The 19,408-nt window shown below is 48.7% G+C and overlaps 1 protein-coding gene across 3 annotated transcripts in view; it reads right to left on the reverse strand.

Moving 5' to 3' along the window:
• FEZ2 (fasciculation and elongation protein zeta 2) overlaps positions 1-9,080 on the reverse strand; it is a 47,432-nt gene extending 38,352 nt beyond the window's left edge. Inside the window, exon 1 of one of the 3 annotated variants that reach the window (XM_075596455.1) lies at positions 8,429-9,080. In XM_075596455.1, the coding sequence (XP_075452570.1) occupies positions 8,429-8,790 (362 nt within the window). In that variant the 5' untranslated portion in view covers positions 8,791-9,080. The remainder of the gene's footprint in view (positions 1-8,428) is intronic. The other 2 variants (XM_075596454.1, XM_075596456.1) reach the window with 2 other exon arrangements.
• Positions 9,081-19,408: the final 10,328 nt, after the last annotated feature.

Raw genomic sequence — 19,408 nt, forward strand, 5'->3', positions numbered from 1 at the left:
AGGCTTGCCTCTCTCAAAATAACCAGCGTATGGAACTGCTCCAAAACTCCTTGGGTACCATTTCGGAACAACTCAAGTCTCTTCTGTCCTCTCCCAATACTGCTACCGCTCCTCCTGCTCCTATCTTCTCCCCGCCGGTACCTCCAACTCATCCTCCTGAACCTCGCCTACCTACTCCCAATCGCTATGCGGGAGAGCCTTCAGCATGTCGTGGCTTCCTGGGGCAGTGTTCTATCCAATTTGAGCTTCTACCCTCTCATTTTCCTAGTCCCCGTTCCAAGGTCGCGTACATTATCTCGCTGCTGACCGATGATGCCTTGGCCTGGGCTACACCCATATGGGAGCAACGACCGGATCTGACCTCCAGCCTGGACCGATTCTGTGCTGAATTCCGGAGGGTGTTCGATACACCAGGTAGGAGGGTAACTGCCGCATCTTCTCTCCTCAATGTTATGCAGGGAAATCGCTCTGTGGCTCGCTACGCACTGGAGTTTCGCACTATTGCGGCAGAAACAAGGTGGAATGACGAAGCACTCGCTGCAGTGTTCTGGCAGGGTTTGAATGACTCCCTCAAAGACGAACTGGCTGCTCTGGAGCGCCCTACATCATTGGAGGAACTCATCGCGCTCTGTATTCGTATGGACCAGCAGCTCCAGGAGCAAAGAGCAGAGAAGGGGAAGCGTCAAAAAGGTACTCAACCCACTTTCTCCTCACATACTGCTCCAGGGGAGCCCGTCGCCGTATCCTCCGAAGAACCCATGCAGCTGGGTGGGACTCGCCTTTCGTTGACGGAAAGACTACGCCGCCGTCGGGCGGGCCTCTGCCTTTACTGCGGAAATAGTGGACACCTGGTGAGTACCTGTCCTTCCAAGTCGGGAAACGCCAGCCCCCAGTGAGTACTGGGAGAACTACACTGGGCATGGTAACCTCTCCTTCTCCCAAACTATCATCCAAGATACTCCTTCCTATAACCCTATCAGGAGACTTTGGGGACATCACCACGAAGGCCTTCCTAGACTCCGGTTCTGGTGGGAACTTTGTCGATCAGGCTTTTGCGGAGAAGAACCAGATTCCACTGGTAGCCAAGGATTGGCCCGTAGGCCTAGAAGCCATTGACGGTAGGCCTTTGCAACCCGCATTTATCTCACAGCAGACCATTCCCCTCCGTCTTAAGATGACTGGACACCATTCCGAATACATTCAGTTGGATGCCATCCACACGCCGGCTGTAGACGTGATATTAGGTCTTCCCTGGCTCCAGCACCATAACCCCCAGATCGACTGGCTCCAGTCACAACCCCTCACCTGGAGAGACCGGTGTCAAGACATTTGCCTGGATTCGCCTAAAGCCCTAGTAGGTGCCACACATCCGGAATCTCCTCCTTCCGGACGCCTACTGGGAGTTCAGAGATGTCTTCGACAAAATTCAGGCGGAGGAATTACCACCCCATCGCGCCTACGATTGCCCTCCTTCCTGGTGCGATTCCCCCCAGAGGTTGTACCTACCCGCTTTTCCCCCCCCCCCCCCGAGACCAAGGCGATGAAACTTTACATACGAATGAAGCCTCTCTGGAGGTTCTCCTGTAAGTCTTCTTCTCCGGCAGGAGCAGGCTTCTTTTTTGTAAAGAAAAAGGATGGCACACTTCGCCCTTGCATTGATTATCGTGGTCTCAACAAGGTGACTGTCTAGAATCGGTATCCACTTCCCTTGATTGCCGAACTTTGACAGGTTACAAGGCGCCACTATCTTCTCCAAGCTGAATCTCCGTGGAGCCTACAATCTGGTTCGGATTCGTAAGGGAGATGAGTGGAAGACGGCCTTCAACACGCGTGATGGGCACTATGAGTACCTCGTGATGCCCTTCGGTCTCTGTAACGCGCCAGCCGTCTTCCAGGATTTCGTTAACGACGTCTTCAGAGATCTTCTGGATCAACACATGGTGGTCTACCTAGACGACATCCTTATATTCTCCCAGAATCCCCTGGAACATACTCGGCACGTCAAACAAGTACGTCAGAGGTTACGGGAGAACCGTCTGTTCGCCAAACTTGAAAAATGCCAGTTCCATCAGTCATCCATGTCATTTTTGGGTTACATAATCTCGGACACAGGACTCGCGATGGATCCTACCAAGGTGGAAGCTGTCTTGAATTGGCCCCGACCCATCTCTGAAAGCGGTACAGAGGTTCTTAGGGTTTGCCAATTATTACCGCAGGTTCATAAAGAATTTTTCCACGCTAGTCGCACCCATCACAGCCCTCACTCAGAAGCGCGCCAATCCCGCACTGTGGTCTCCCGAGGCCATCATGGCTTTTCAGGTTCTCAAGGAAGCCTTTGTCAAAGCACCTATCTTGGTGCATCCTGATCCCGCACAACCCTTCACTCTCGAGGTGGATGCTTCGGACATAGGGGCAGGGGCGATCTTATCCCAAAGGAAGAACCCACAGGCTAGATTGCATCCCTGTGCATTCTTTTCTAAAAAAAATCTCCGCAGCAGAACGGAATTGACGTGGGTAACCGTGAGCTCCTCGCGATCAAGATGGCTTTGGAGGAGTGGCGTTACCTACTGGAAGGTGCCGAGTACCCCGTCACCATCCTTACGGACCATAAAAACCTCTTATATATTGAGACTGCCTGCCGTCTGAGTGTCCGGCAGGCACGTTGGTCCCTCTTCTTCACCCGGTTCAACTTCCTTATTTCATACCTCCCTGGTTCTAAAAACACTAAAGCTGACGCACTGTCTCGTCAATTCTCTGTAGAAGACAAAACCGAGGATCCTCAAGAGACTATCCTTCCTCCTAAATGTGTCCTGTCTGCCAATACCTTTGACGCACTGACGGAGATCACCAAGGTTCAAGATCAAATCACTCAGGGTCTCAGGGTGCCAGTTGGACGACTCTTCACACCCCCTACCTTCTGCCAGAAGGTAATGCAATGGGGGAACGCCGCCAAAACAGCAGGTCATCCAGGGATCAAAAGGACTATTGACCTCTTGCAACGAACCTTTTGGTGGACAGGCATGCGCGCAAGGACATCCAACATTTTGTCTCAGCGTGTTCCACCTGCGCACAGAACAAGACCCCACGGAATAAACCTCCAGGACTCCTGCAACCCCTTCCCATTCCCGATCGTCCATGGGAACATCTCTCGATGGACTTTATTGTCGACCTCCCCAAATCTAAGGGTATGGACACTATACTAGTAGTGGTCGACCGCTTTTCTAAACAAGCGCATTTTATCCCACTCAAAGGCCTACCCAGCGCCCCTAAACTTGCCGAGGTATTTGTGAAGGAAGTCTTCAGGCTCCATGGATCACCCCAGACCATAGTCTCTGATCGGGGGTCGCAATTTGTTTCGAGATTTTAGAGGGCCTTCTGTAAGAAACTTAACGTGGCGCTTCACTTCTCCTCTGGATACCACCCACAGACCAATGGTCAAACTGAACGAACCAATCAGTCACTGGAGCAGTTCCTTCGTTGTTTCATATCGGACTCTCAGGACAATTGGTTCGACCTACTCCCCTGGGCAGAATTCGCTCATAATAATCTCAGGAATGAGTCCACACTACAGTCTCCATTCTTTTCTAATTTTGGCTTTCATCCCTCCGCCCTCCCTCAGTCTGGGCCTAGTACAGGAGTGCCGGCCGCAGAAGAGAGGATTCGGGATCTTCAAGCTTCCTGGTCTAGGATTCAGGATAATCTCAAGCGGTCCACGGCTATGCAGAAGAGGCAGGCTGATTGCCATCGTCGGAGACCACCCAATTATGCCCCAGGTCAGAAAGTATGGCTATCTACTAAGAACATACGGTTGAAAGTCACATCCCCAAAGCTGGCACCCCGATTTATCGGCCCATTTTCTATATTAGAGAGGATCAATCCGGTTACCTACCGACTGAAACTACCCGCTACTATGAAGATTCCCTCTACCTTTCATTGTTCTCTATTAAAACCGTTTATACCCAATCCTCAGATCCAACACAACGCACCTCCCCCCAGACTGGTCAATGGACAAGAAGAGTTTGAGGTACAGTCCATCTTAGATTCTCGTATCTCAAGAGGAGGGCTCCAGTATTTGGTGCATTGGAGGGGTTTTGGACCCGAAGAGAGGGCAAGGATTCCGCAAGTCCAGGTACACGCCCCCAGGCTGGTCCAGGCATTTCATCAAAAATTTCCACTTAAACCTGGTAGGGATCGTCCGGAGTCCGACCCTGAAGGGGGGGGGGGGGGGTACTGTAATGCCGCTGCGGCTCTTACCTCCGCTGTCGGGGCGCAAGGCACCCGGTCCTGTGCTCTCTCCTCCTTCCCTGCAGCTCCAGCGCGCCGCCGGGGCAGACCCCCGCGCGCGTCTACTGTTCTGCTTTTCCTCTCGGCAAACTCAACCCGCCCCTTCCGTCGCGCGCGCTACTATGTCCAACTCCACTACCGCCAATGTACTTGTTCCTTCCACACCTGTCCTGCATCCTGCCTCAGCCTATCAGCGCTCTACCTTCATCTGACATCACCGCTGGGGGTTCTGATTGGCTCCTGTCGGTATTTAGTGCTACCAGCCCTGAGCTGATTGCTGAGAATAGTCAGTCTCTAGTTGTGCTTGCTACAAGCTACTTCGCAGTCTGCTCTTGTCTTCCGTTACAGACCCTTGCTTGAACCTGGAACCCCGATCTCTGGCACCCTCGAACCCCGGCTCGCTCTACGGACTTCTACCTTCTCCTCTCCTCGACTTTGGACACCGACTACTCTTGATCTCTCCGATCCCGAATCTGGCAAGTACCTCTACCACTCTACACTCTCCTGTCCCGAACCAGGCTATCTACACGACTCTGCTAACCGGACCCGCTCACGCGGCTGTAGGGCGGTGGTTTTCCTGTATCCCCAACTCGGCCTCGCGGTCCAGTCCGGTTTGTGGTGAGCACTCCTATATTCCAGAGACACTCACCTATTTAAAAAGTTAGCCTCTGATTTTTGCAGAAGACGTGTCGGATGATTGGGGTTATTCATTAAAAACAGCAAAATTGCAGATCGGGGTACTATTGCACAGAAAATCCCACAGAATTAAAACCGAGTTTCTGTGAGAGAGCCTCGATTGGCACAATCACACGTCAAGGAGCAACGACCATAAACTGCAATGGAGTCACCCGAAAAGAAATGTAACTGGTCTATTTAAGAGCCATATTTTTGCCCTTGGAGATTAAAAGGGTCTTTAAATTGCATGTTATACAAAAGAGAGAAAAGAAGAGAGGCCAATTCCAGTTTGAGTAAAAAAAAAATATATATATTGTGGGCCACATGCCACAATTCTCACTTACATATTAGTATTGATTCTGCAGCATCAGAGGGTACAAGGGGATATGGAGGCCTCTCTTCCTTTCTCTCTTTTGTATATGTTGCTGGGGTCCCCTGGTTGGACCGTGAAGAGTCGAGGAACCCGGTTTTAAGGAGGACTGAGCATGAGACTTTATGTTTAAGTATTTTTGTTATATTTTTACATTCACTAAGGGAATTTCAGTAGCACACGGAAGTTTGTGTCGTTTTTAAATTGCATGTGCTTGGGTCTAAAGTGGCGTATGTATACAGGTGCCTATGTTTTTCTGTGCGTTCACCAAAGAGTTGCATATGACCATAATTAATTAATAAAAAATTTAAATAAACTATTGAATACAATTTACAATCAATCCCCTGCTCCCTACCATAAATACATCCATGTTTAATCACCAATAATAACATTACTCTTGCTGTCGACAGGCAATCATACCATTAATGAAGCTACAGTAATGTGACGAGGTGTATATGGAACGGCATGGCCTATCATTTTTTCACATGACAAAGCATTGGATGCCTCAAGGCCAACGCTATTGAAAAAGCAGCAGAGTTATACAGGATGGAGCAACAACCGTGTCAGTAAACCCTGAAGGTGTTTCAGGTCTTTTGTAATACCAGCGCCGCTTAAATATTCATGACGGGATAAGTACACAATTCCCAGTTCACTTTGGTTCTACCCTGGGTCACATTAAAAACGTGATATTTTTATGTAGTGAAAACCATGCAAGCAGCACTAAACATTAGACGCGTACAACTAAAACAAACATCAAATAGCAGTATTTATAAAGTACAGGAGTAAAAGCATTGAACATACACGTTGCATACATACAAGGAGAGATCGTCACTGACCAAGCAAGCGATTGGATTCTGAGACGTGGCTGCTCGGAACGTACTCTTCATAACCAGTGTTGCCGGCTTTGCTTTACTACTGGCAAAGAAGGGCGTTCCAAAAATGAGTCCTAATTCATCAAACACCCCCCCTAAAAAAATTTGGGCTTTGGGGCTCGACTCTCCAGGTGGTCATTGCTGTGGGTTAGAAGGCTCGAGTGGAAGAACAATGCACAAATCCAACATTTCAGGTATGACAACTCTTTAGATTACTATTATAATTTCTTTAGGAAGTTGCTGTGGGAGGATAGAAGCACGCATCAGACCGTTTGTCCCATTTATTATCAGAGTACAGACGTCGCTCGAAAACAAAACAATTGACCCCGTCGCCAGCACTTATAGTAAGCGCGACGGAGCGGAAAAAAAAAATTTGGTAGCGGGTTACATTTGATTTTTCAGAGACTGTCACCACATGTGACAGTCTCTGAACCAATCACCCTGTCGCTTGCAACGGCGCCAAAAGTTAAATTATAACTTTCGCGGGTGGCGATGGGTGATGTCATCCGTCGCGGGCACTATACGCGCGGCCCAAGGGTTAAAGCAGTTCTGTGTGCTCACTTTCTTTTTTTAGCCCACCTGAGCCGATGCTCTGGAGCCTATACATGGTTCCTTGACGTCTGGGATTCCCCAGTTCCAAAGTCATGAGACTGCTGCCAGCGGGCAAACTGGTGGACACAATATTGCTGCTCCGGTAGCCAATAGAAAAGCCAAGATATCATCAGGAGATCAGGAAGTTGCGGTTTTCTATTGGTGACCCTGTGGCCATGTGTCTTTTCTGTGTCAAAACCTACACATTTCGGGAGGATGGGGTATTCCTGAACAGTGGGTGCCCATGGATGACTCGCTAATTCAAATAGGCTATAACATTATTTATTTTTTTAAATAAAACCTTAGGCAGGATTGCTGCTTTCAGATGTTGAAAATACTTGCAACCAAATGTCATATTTCTCACAGATCTCTAGCCAAGTTGGTCATCACAATCATAGACCTGGTGGAGGTTGACGATTAGTTCCCAATTCAATACAATGTCTTTCCCAGCTCTGCTTCACAGGATATTAAATGGGGGCCTTAGAAAGAAATACTAATGACAGAGCAGACTGTGACACCTTCAAATATCGGCTTTAATTCTTATTAAACACTATTCAAACTGCACAATTCCTGGAGTAAAATATCTTTTACACTGTTTGGGATTTTTGTTTTCTTTCTTCCCAATCGTCTTCTGGATCAATATAACTATAAAGATTGGATAAATCTCTCACCCATTTAGAAATAAACAAAAAAGGTTGAACATGGACACTGGTCTTTTTTCAACCGAACCAACAATGTTACCAGGACTGGACAGGTACAAAGCTCTGTGAACACAGGATAGGAAGACATCAGCACAGGCAGTGTCAGCTTGTTGGGTACCAAAGCCAATATTCCCCCCCTCATCCTTTATCTGCAAATAGTAATGCAGGTCTATTCTGGCTGCCTACACTGGTACCGGGTATAAATAAACCCAGGGAAAACAAACACGTTGCATGAAAACAAGAGGACTTCTAGTAATGGACAGGCCTGCACATTGTGCCGCTAAAAACTGGGGTATGCTCCCGATAAAAAAAGGGAGATGTGGGGCCACGTCTAAAATGCTTGAGCAGGTCCCTCGCCATCAAATGCTCTTTAAGGCTGTCAGGCTAAGGTCGCTGGAAAAATCAAATTGAGATGACATCCTGCGATCGCAACTAAGTCGTCGCACTTGGTATAATCGCACGTGGCGGCAATGCATTTGTTTTAATGCAATGTCGCCGGCACTATAAGCGCAGCCTAATTAATGGCCAGCATACACTATATAGCACCTCTCCCCTCCCAACTCTATATACCAATATGTATGGCTATGTTTAATCATACAGCGTCCACAGCTATACTCCGCACCTTACAAAGACAGTACAGGGAATTATAAAACAACATGTGCAAACAAACAGACAATAGGAAAGAAAATACCTCCCCCGGAGACCTTACAGTTGAATTTATATAGCACCAACATTGACGCTGCACTGTACAGCATTATAATACAAGGTCAATAAATGACCATGGGGATAAGCGCAACAGGTAAGCGACAACATAAGGCAAAGGGAGACGCTGCCCCGCAGAGCTTACACTCGAATGCACCTCAATGCCACCCGTACACTCCCTCTATGCACACATGTCCTAGTAAACACCACCTCGCCCGCCTCTGTATACTCACTCGTCGTCCTTCATGATGCCCTCCTCGGTGATGGGCCGCACCGGGGCGATGTTGCCCGTGTCCGTGCTGTAGTTGCGGAAGCACACGGTCAGCTTCTCGTCGAAGCCGTTCACCAGGTCCTCCATGGACTGGAAACCTCCCATGATCTCCCCCGAGAAGCTGTTGTCCAGCTCGGCGAAGTCCCCCAGCGCCAGGCAGCCGGCAGAGACACCCGGGGGAGAAGCTCCCGACCGGGCAGGACCTCCTCCGGCACAAGAGTTGGAGTTGACCTTATCCAAGCGGTTCTTAGCTCCGGGGGGAGAGGGTCGGAACTCGTAGAAGTCCTGCCAGTCTTCGTCGAACTGGGCGAGCGGGGCTGCCATGTTCGCTGGCTCCGGCGGCGCCGTTTAACCGTTTTCCCGGTGGCGCGCCGCTAAGTTGTTCTCACTCTCGGGCGCGACCCCCTCCTCCCTACGGCTGCCCGTCAACCGGTCGCGCGCCAATGTGCACTTCCCGCGCGCTCCTTTACCCCTGCCAGGCGCGCGCCACTGTACACGTCTCGTGCTTCTGTGGACTACTACTCGATCAGAGTCTCTCTCCCGGGATATATATGCGGTGACTTGAGGACCATAGGGGGCAGGTCCTGATGACGTTTTCCCCGCAGCCCCTGTGCCGAGATGGTGATGGTGAAAAGGGGCGGGGAGGGGGGGGGTTAGTGCACGTGACGCCTGTGAAGCCGCAGTAGTTGTCCATCTTGGTTTCTGGCAAAACATTCAGTGACGTGATAAGGCACCTTCTCCGCTGATACTCTGCTGTGGGGGCATACTGTATGACACACGCAAGGAAGCTGCTCTTCATCCATCTTGGATTCGGGCAGAGCTGGCATTGTTGGTAAACAGTTTGTGGTGGATACTAGATAGCAAACAGCTCCAGTTTCCCAATTGTATTTTAATATATTTTCATGTAAAACGAAATAAAATAAATGCTATCAAAAGCTATGGGCACTCAACATATTTATTACAACATTGAATTTCACAAAAATAACAATACACAGTTTATGAATCCCACCTATCAAGAGAAAACAAATAATGCAAGGCTATTTTTAAGTCTCTGAAAATATATAATAGGAAGTCACTTCATAGAAAAATCTACATTGCCATTTTTTTACAGCAGACCCGTGAAACTCAGATTAACTTGGGGGCCATTTCTTAAATCCTTTTTTTCTTGAGATTTGCCTATTAAAAATATGTAAAGTCACATCTCTCTCCCCCATCCCCTCTCCCCACCGGCTGCGGCCAGGCAGGGAGCGAGTGCACTGGTGCTCGAGTGCCGTGACATCATGCGCACTGCTTGGCCGTGCTTTTCCTGGCCAGATAGTTGCGCGCGTGTCGGGGGGGTGCGGCTCGCCTGTCCTGCAATTTGCAAGCGGGGGACGTGGCATAAAGGGAGGGGGCATGTAATTGGCTGGCTCAAGGCGTGTTATTGAAGGAACTATCGCGATTTAATTTGGGTCATGTGACCCTTATGAAAGCTTGGAAATCAATTTTCCATGTCGCCCCAAGCGCTGAGCATTGCTGAGCGTACGTGTGCACGGAAGCGTTAGCATGGCCATGCTCATTAGATTTCATTAAAGTGAGCACACCAAGCATGAGCACGCTCAGCTGCAGCGTGGACGCAGCCTAAGGCCTCGGCCATGGTCAGCGCTTAGGCGCGCTGCTGCTCGGCACTGAGCCCCTGCAGCCGCAATGAGAGCGGCTTTAGCAGGGGCTCGCGCACGCATCCACACGCTTGCGGAAGCGTGTGTCTTAACAAATGTTAAGTTTCAGAGCTCGCCAGAGTGCAGGGCCGGTCACGTGAGCGGTTCGCCCAACGAGGGCGAACCAGCTCCGTGACGTCACTGGCCCGCCCCCAGACACGCCCACGGACGGCGCGCGCTATAAGGCCAGGGAAAGCACCGCTTTCCCTGAGCCTCAGCGCGCCTCCGCACGGGCGAAGTGTCTATGGACTAAGCCTAAAGAGGAAACAAAATCCCGGTAAGTGGTTCTTCGAGAGGGTGGGAGGGAGACTTTCTCTTCCACCCTCCCCTCTCTCTGTCGTACTCTCCCCCATCTCTTCCTCTCTCCCCCCCCCCAGAATACACACACAATACCCCCGCTCCCCCACAATACATATGCACATAATACCCCACCTCACCTAATATATATAATATATATATATATATATATATATATCCGTTAGCATATAGCCAATAAAGAATATCACTTGTGAGCACATTCACATATCTTAGGCCGAGTCCACGGTCCCTGCTGGCGTGCTGAGGCGCGCTGAGGCGCAGGGAAAACGGGTGCTTTCCCTGGCCTTGCGGTTGCTTACCGCAAGCGCTCTCAGCAGCCGTCAGGGGGCGGTCCGGGGGCGGTCCGGGGGCGGGCGCGTCACTGGCCGGGGGCGGGCCAGTGACGTCACGGAGCTGGTTCGCCCTCATTGGGCGAACCGCTCACGTGACCGGCCTGTCTCGCCGGCAAGCGGGGGAATTTTAAATTCCCCCAAGACCTGCGCTTCCGCAAGCGCGCGTAAGCGCAGGTGAGCCCCTACTAAAGCCGCTCTAATTGCGGCTGTAGGGGCTCAGTGCTGAGCGGGAGCGCGCCTCAGCGCGCTTCCGCCAGCAAGCACGTAACATGGCCGAGGCCTTAGACAGGTCTGCAACGCTGCCTTTCAACCATTATCACCTAGCATACAGTGCTCCCACACTGATGATATCCATCAAGGTTATTTTTGACCACACAATAATCCATTATCAGTCAAATCATTTACCCTTTGAGTGCCTCATTTTTGAGTGCTCACAGTATCAGTCTTTTGGTGCTGTATTTCTTTGTTTTTTTGCATTATCTTTGTTCAAGGTTGCACCACCTAATTCTATATATTAGGGATTAGGGTTTATTTCAAATATTTGGTAGTAGAGCTCTCCTCAGCCCCCTTTTTTGACAAGGTTGAAACATGTCTGTGAGTGTGTAACAGGGGACTTACCCCTGTTCACAAATGTGCCTCTAATCCAGCAGTGGGGTGGTTAACTGCTGGTAGGCAATTAACTAACACCACCTGGCTGATTACAGGGGTTAGAAAAAGCCTGCCTCTGAGACAGGAAGTGAGACTCCTTAGTCCACAACTGGGCTGACAACAAGACACAGGGGATAATACTTCTATACTTGGATCCTGACATTGCCTTATCACAGACGGGTGTGGACACCAGGAGAACAAAGAAGCCTTCCCCTACAGCAACCCAGCTAACAGATAAGACTTTTCTTTTAAGACTATTATCTATGTCTATCTAAGTGTAACGGGTATTCCCTATGAATACAACCGCTACTACCTGCTGTGCAACCTGTGTGGCTCTCAGGAGCCTAAGCCTCCGCTTGGGGAACCTGGGGTACATGCATGTTATACATCTCTGGGTGCAACGCCTCCACCTGGGAGGGATCCCAACGGAGTGGGAGGAGACCCTCACAGGAAACAACCACACAAAGCGAGCAAATATAAAACAGGACTGGCTTTACTGCATAGCAAAACATAATAACACACATCACATAACCATGACTCCTCTCTAGAGGAGCCACATGTGGCGTCACACAGGACGCTAACCACTATGCGCCTCGGCGGACGCTAACCACTCTGCGCCACGGCGGACACTATCACCTCTAGGCGTCACGGCGGACGCTATCACCTCTAGGCGTCACGGCGGACGCTAACCTCCCACAGAGTGACCCCACCCTGTGTCCAGTAACCCCCACCCAAATGTCTCACACTCCCAAATGTCAAACACCAATGTCTGTATATATGTGTGACTGCGCAGCCACTATGTCTGGTGATTAGGCCTTGTTGGTGCACGTGAATGGTAGGTTACCTGCCCGGGGCTCCAGCCACGGGTACCGCGATATCACTGGAGATCCGCCCGATCCGACGTTGTCCTCCACACCGCGTTGGGTGAATTCCAGCGCGGATAATATCACCTTAGTCCCAGGGTCATTGGTGGTGTTCTGAGCCCAGAACCCACCTCACAGGGCCGCACGGATTCAGCACTGTGTCCCTGACTAAGCTACCAATAAATGGGGCAGTGTCCCTATCTAGGGCCTGTCCCTATACTCCACAAGCTACTAGGTGGCTCAGGACCTAACGGGGACCTTGGGGGCTGCTGGCCTAATGCAGAGGGTCACTGACCCCTGCATCCACCTCTTAGCCCTAGCTGGTCCGGATCCTGACTGCCTGCGTGGCTGCAAAACCCCGCGAAATGTATCTATCTATTCCCAGGCAAATCCCTCAGCCCTATTGGCTCCCTGGCGTCAGGTGTCTCTGCCCCTATGCACCCTGGGGGCTGGCAGACTCATCTCGCGCATGCGCGAGCTATCTGGGGCCTCCCGCGCTGTGCTCTGCCACTGCGCATGCGCAACAGCCCTAACATGGCGGCGCCCTGCTCACCGGCCGCCGGGGACCCCAGCAATGCGATCGCGGCCTCGGCAACCGGCCCGATTGCGTCCCCGGCAACCGCCCGACCGCACCATAGTAACCGCCCGATCGCGTCATGGCAACCGGCCGCACATCCACACCGCGCGCTCGCAACGGGGAAGGAGGGGGTGAGTGCGCGAGGGGGGACCTGGCTACATAAGTATATGAATATCTCTATGATTTGGGCTGGTGAATCGCTGGGCTAACCATGCAGTTAGAGAGCTGGATCAAAAGTGTATATATACTCCAGAGTGGAGCGGATTTTGTTTGCTGATTTACATGTTTGCTATGTTTAAAGCAACAGGTGCAATAAAGCCTTATCTTAATTTCACCTTAAAACAGTCTCCACTGCATACCTCTGAACACGTCTCTTACATATGGTGTGAGAAGTGGGATGAGAGGTGGCCCTTGAAGTTAAAAGGGGCCCCGGAGATTGCCTGTGAAATTTTTTGTGCTTTTTGCCTGCATAGTTCCTGCAAACAGACTGAGCAACAAAGCAAAGAATCTCATGCAGCAGAGACCAGAATTAAAAGGGATACACATCCAGGCAGGAAATCTACACTGCACTGAAGAAAACCACAAAACCACAGATGGACTCTTTTCCCCAATCCCAAGAGGGGAGAGAGAGAGAGACTGCTGAAGCAGGTAAACCTTACTTGCCTATCACAATAAAGTGTAATATGGTCGTTGAAATAGGGGTTTTGCCTTCCAGCCATAGTCAGGGTTCAAGAAGTAAGTTAGCCATTAAAAAGGGATAGGCGTTTGTTGTTTTCAAATGTTTCGCTGAAGCAGTGAATACAGATGGTGACCCACGAGCGGTACTGATTCTGCAAGTAAAGGTTGTCACACCACATAGGACTACCAGCTGTGAATGGAGTATATGCAGAAAAGTGTGAAAATTGATGCAAGACTGTGCTGAAGCAGGGAAATTTTCAGCAAACAAGTGCTGAGTGTAAAATTGTATACCATACAAACGGGTGAATCATCTGATTAACCCTCCAGGCGCTCAGAATATAGCATAGTCCTGCTGGTGAAAGATAAAGTAAATCTTCTAGACCCAGGCTATGCACAACCTTAGTGTAATATGAAGAAACATATAATCATTCCCCCCAACCGGCTCGTCGCGAGCACTATGAGGTTGGGATATGGGACACTCACGTGTAAGTCCTTGTAGTGGTTAGTAAAGCCTCTGCGGGTCTTCTGCTGTGCGACGCATGTTTCTCTCCTTGAGAAGTTCCTTCACATGAGTGTAAAATTGCCCTACCGGGGAAAAGGGGATTGCTGAACTGTGTAAAAGGTATCCCAAAGCCAATTGCTGAGTGTTGAGTCGCCCTGCCGGGAGTGGAAAAAATATTCCACTGCAAAGAATATATTTTTTTTTTCTGCAAGTAAAGTCTGCCTATGTATCTTGGGAGTAAAACAGGCACCCAAAGTGTGAATAGTGAATGCCATAATACCCAAAGATGAGACTGAAAATTACAGAACTAAAGCAGAAAACCACATTATTTTGCTGAAGCAGAGGGATTGCACCTAGCAAGTAAATGGTGTAAAGCAAATAGAATTTTTTACTTAGCAACTGCACATCCAGTATACCTAATGAGAAAGAATGTGTGCACAGTACTGCTGATGTTTTAAAACTTACAAAAGGAAAGAAAAAGTCTACGGAGATGCCTGTGAGAGCTACGACCTTGTCACGGTAGCTTATGACAAGATATAATGAACACCAAATATCTGGGTTGAACTGAACGAGGCTTAGATATAATAAAATATAATTTATTCCTTAAATAAGGTGAACACATCAATATAGTACAATTAACAGACAAGAAGATAACACTTACTTAGGGTTGGGGGATGGAGAAGTATCCGCTAGCAATTCTCCAGCAGTCCAGTGACATTCAAGATGGTATCAGAAGCACAACTCCAGTACAACTCAAAACTGTAGGTTTGACACAGTTTATATACCGGTGCAACCCTATTCTTAACATTGAACACAGCCTATTGGTGAACAATTATCTGTATCCACTCTCTAATGTGGAGACAGACTAATCCATGCCCTCAGGTAACAATTAGACTGGCAGAATTTGTTGATTGATTAATACTTAATCCCTAGACATTGGGTAACAATCAAGGCAGTTAGCTTTTTGATCACCGTGCTTAGGCTACTCAGCCGTCTGCACTTCATGACCTATTAGCCTAGCAAATGGCGTCTGCATTTTCAGAACAGATCCAAAATAAAATACATATACACTTTAATATCTACACATATTAATAAGTTCCATTCTGGTGGGCTCAGTGGGTCAACCTTTGCCAGTTTTTAATGCCTACAGTGACTCCACATATTGGCCAAATATGAACTCTTTGCGACCTCCAGAACTGGAGATACAGAAATGCACTTTAAAACATTAAAATACATGCTTATAATGAAACATGGGAACAGGGGAACATACATTTTCAAGGTACAACAAGGTGCAAACCTCATCCCTGGACCGCAGTCCAGTTAACCCCTTGTCTCTCTGGTGAGGTCAGCGGATGGCCATATGGGGTGCAACCCAGTTAATACCGGGCCACCCCCTTTCTCCCTCTACAGACCTCTACAAGCAAACTATGCAAACCGGTAGGACTATCACAAGCTGGGGTTCTAGAAAATGCACTGGCAAAAGCTGCAATAGCGCCTCCAGAGGTCAGGAAGAAAAATACACCTGATAGCCCCAAAATGGAGGACAAGATGCGGCATTACTGTAATGAACCCTACCCCACGGAAGAGTGGCCCTTCCAGTTCGATGAGGAGGAAGACATCTCTTACAGGGAACCCAAACCAAGTCACACCCACAAAACACCCCAAGAATGGTGGGGGTGCCTGAACATGGTACGAACCGAAAAGACCACTTCCTATGATGACGAATATGATCGGCAGGAGAAAGAGCGGGAGCAGCGGATCACCGAATATTTCCATCAGCTAATCCAGTTGCAAGAAAAGCCGAGTGGATCCAGTGAAGCTGCTAAAATTTCAAATGAAGATGGAGACCCCAGTATCCCTTAGGGGACAGAGTTATCCAAAACAAAAAGGCGAAAAAAGAAAAACAAAAGCGGTTCTTCACTTACCGTGGAAGGAACAGACACGTCCGCAGATCCTGCGGAGAAAAAGGGGGGCCGAAATGCCCTGCAGCCTAGAGAAAATGGAGGATTCGTCATGCGAATGACCAAATATCCAGAGGGCCCAAGGCAGAAGTCGGGTGACCCAAAGAAGTGTCTGTCCGGTGCCAACAGTGAGGAACCCTCAATCAACCATCCCAGGGAAGCGGAGCCGGAACCAGTGAGTGACGATCCCTTGACCAGCTCTGAAGATGCCTTGAAAACTGCCAGGCGTGACTGTGATCTGCTCCGTGAACAATTGAAACTGAAGAAAGATGGTTACGCAGAGCTACTGAAAAATAACGTGGATCTACAGAAGAATGTGCTACGTGGATCTACAGAAGAATGTGCTCACGATGTACTCATTGGCCAGGACAGAATTGGACGATCTCAACACTGAGCTAGATATTGCAAATGCTACTTTTACCGCCATGGATGAAAAGCTTAGCCAAACTGATAAAATGATGGCTAAGCTGAAGCAGAAATATGAGGAGGCACTGAAGGAGATTACAGTCTTTCAGCAAGATGTTCACAATCTTCACGCAGCACTGGATGCCTCACAGCATGAGATCAACAGCGGCCACACAAAACTGGAAGTCTCCAGAAAGGAAGTACACAGTCTCGCTGAGGAGCTGGACAATTCTAAAGAAACTATTGTCAATCTTAATACAGATCTCAAAGTCTCTCGGAGGGAGCTTCAGACCCTCAACCTAGAGAAGGAAATCTCACGCCAGAAGATTGTCATTCTCAAAGCAGATGTGCGTAAATGGAAGGAGGACTACATGGAGGCCCTGAAAATTACAGAGACTGCAAAAAGAGAAAATTTAAGATTGAAAGAAGAGAATTCTCATTTGACAGACCACGTCAAGGCAAAGAATGAAAAGCTGCACGAGCTTAAAGAAATAAATAAACTTTTGGAAGAGGAAAAGTTTGAAGCAGAGCACCGACTGCAGAACCAACTGCAAGGTCTGCGTACGCACCTCCAGAATGTTGAAGAGAAGCAGCAAATTCTGCAGGAAGACAATCTGCAGGCTAAAAAACATAAAAGGGCTGCAGGAAAGTCTGATTACCCAGTATGTCCCCACAAAGCAGCATGAGAAACTGAAGGCTACCCTGAGTATCACCAAAGCATCGCTAGAGGCCAAGCTTAGAGCCCAGGTGACTCGACACAAGAGGGAGCACAAGAAGGTCCAGAAACTGAGACAAGTAACTGTGGCCCAAGCAAAGAAATTCACAGGGCTTCACAATACAATGAAAATGTGGAAGCAAACTCAGAGAAAGCAAAGTGCGCAGATAAATTTCCTGAGAAGAGACTTGCAAGACGCAGTCAAAAAACAGGGATCTCTCGCGGATGAGATTACAATACTACAAGGACAAGTATTGACCCTGACCAAGCATCAGTATTCCACAGCCACAAAAACCCAAAGGAAAAAGGGTACAGTGAGAGCTGGGAGCACCGCTCGCCTAAAAAACAAGATTGCAAAGTCTGAACCACCTAAACAAGCACTAGCTAAACCTTCAGCCACCGAACAGGCAACAAAAAAAGGTATACGTGCAGAATCAAAACCAGAAGAATCCTTAGCTGATGAAGCTGAAAAGATGGGACATTCTCTGGAAGTGGATGTGGAATTGCAACTCAATCCCAAAGAAGCTGAACTAGCAACTCCATTGAGTGGAAAAAGTGCAGAGAGACAGCTTCAAGAGCGGAAAACTCAAAGGGCTATTCTTAAACACTCTGCAACTGTTGCCATACAGTATGCCTACAATAAGAGGAACACCCGACGCAAGGGAAATCTCATGACCGCGCATGCAGTAAAAAGACTATTCTTGGAAAAAGTCCTCCTCGAGCGACTGAGGAGTGCTGATCTCAAGCACCTTCGGGAGGAGACACAAATAAACTGGAGAAAGGGCTCCAATCCCAGCGGGACTGAGGGTTCTCTTCCTCCATCCACTCTCATTCAAGTCACAGAAAGATCTCGAATGAGAGTGGAAGGATGGGCTTTGGCCGTGGCAAGCCCAAGCTTCCCACAAACAGGGGAGGTATGTAACAGGGGACTTATCCCTGTTCACAAATGTGCCTGTTCACAAATCTATTTTTTTGTACAGCTCACTCAACAGAGACTGTGCTCACTAAAGTAGCCAATGATCTACATAAAGCAAAACCCCATGGTCATTTTCCCCTACTTATCCTGCTGATCTCTCTGCTGCTTTTGATACTGTTGATCACCCTCTTCTCCTCCATATTCTAAACAGTCTTGGTATCAACAATACAATACCTCTCCCATTGCACATTTTCAGTCTCTGTTGCTAACATGTCTTCGTCCCCTGTTGATCTGTCCATTGGTACCTCAGGGCTCTTCTGGGACATCCTTTTCTCTCTCTCTACATAATATCACATGGTGACCTCATCAACTCGTTTGGCCTTAGGTATCAGCTCCATGCAGTGGATACAAAGTTATATTCATCCACCCCAACTCTCACACCTGCAATCCAGTCCCAAGTCTCCGATTGCCTCCTGGCTATATCCTCATGGATGGTGCTCCGCCGCCTTAAACTTAATGTCTAAAACTGAGCTCCTCATGTTTCCCCCTAAAGCTGGTGTAATATGCCATTTTTCTATCACAGTAAACGGTACTACCACCTATCCTGTCGCTAAAGCATGTTGCCTAAGAGTGACATGTGTCTCCTCCCTTTTCTTCTCCATTCACGGCATGGGTACAATGTGTTGCTTCTACCTCCGTTACAAGATCCGGCCTTTCCTCTGTCAATATCCTGCTAAAACGCTAGTGCATGCCCTTATCCTCTCCTGGATTATTGTAACATACTGCTAATAGGCCTCCCTGTCTCACAAGTTTCTCCTTTACAATCTATCCAAAATTCTGCTGCTAGAATAATTTCACTTTCTTCCCAAACAGTCTCTGCTCATCTACTCCTTTTAAATCCTTCTCCTAGCTTGCCATAAAATAAATCACCTACAAAGTTGTCCTCCTTACCTTTTTAAGGCGCTCCACTCATCTGCTCCACCCTACATATCGGCTTTGAACCCTCGTTATGTCCCTGCTCGTCTCCTGTATTCTACCCATAACTTTCTCCTCTCCTCCCCTTTCACCTATATTGCTCTCTCTCTCTCTCCTTAAAGGAACAATATAAGCCATCAATTTTTTTTGGCGATTTTGTTTTACCATATGTTTGAAGCAGAGGGTCTCCGAGCTGAACCCCATTAATTTCAGCTCCGGGACCCCCTGGTTCCAGAGTTACTTACTTTCAAAGGGGCCAATAGAAAGCCGCCCGATGACATCATGGCTTCCTATTGGCCCACAAGGCGTGGGAGCTTTGAAAAGTGACCATTACTTTAACCCCTGCTAGCCAAGC

Source organism: Ascaphus truei, chromosome 4 (genome assembly GCF_040206685.1).
Source record: "Ascaphus truei isolate aAscTru1 chromosome 4, aAscTru1.hap1, whole genome shotgun sequence".
Classification (NCBI taxonomy): Eukaryota; Metazoa; Chordata; class Amphibia; order Anura; family Ascaphidae; genus Ascaphus; species Ascaphus truei.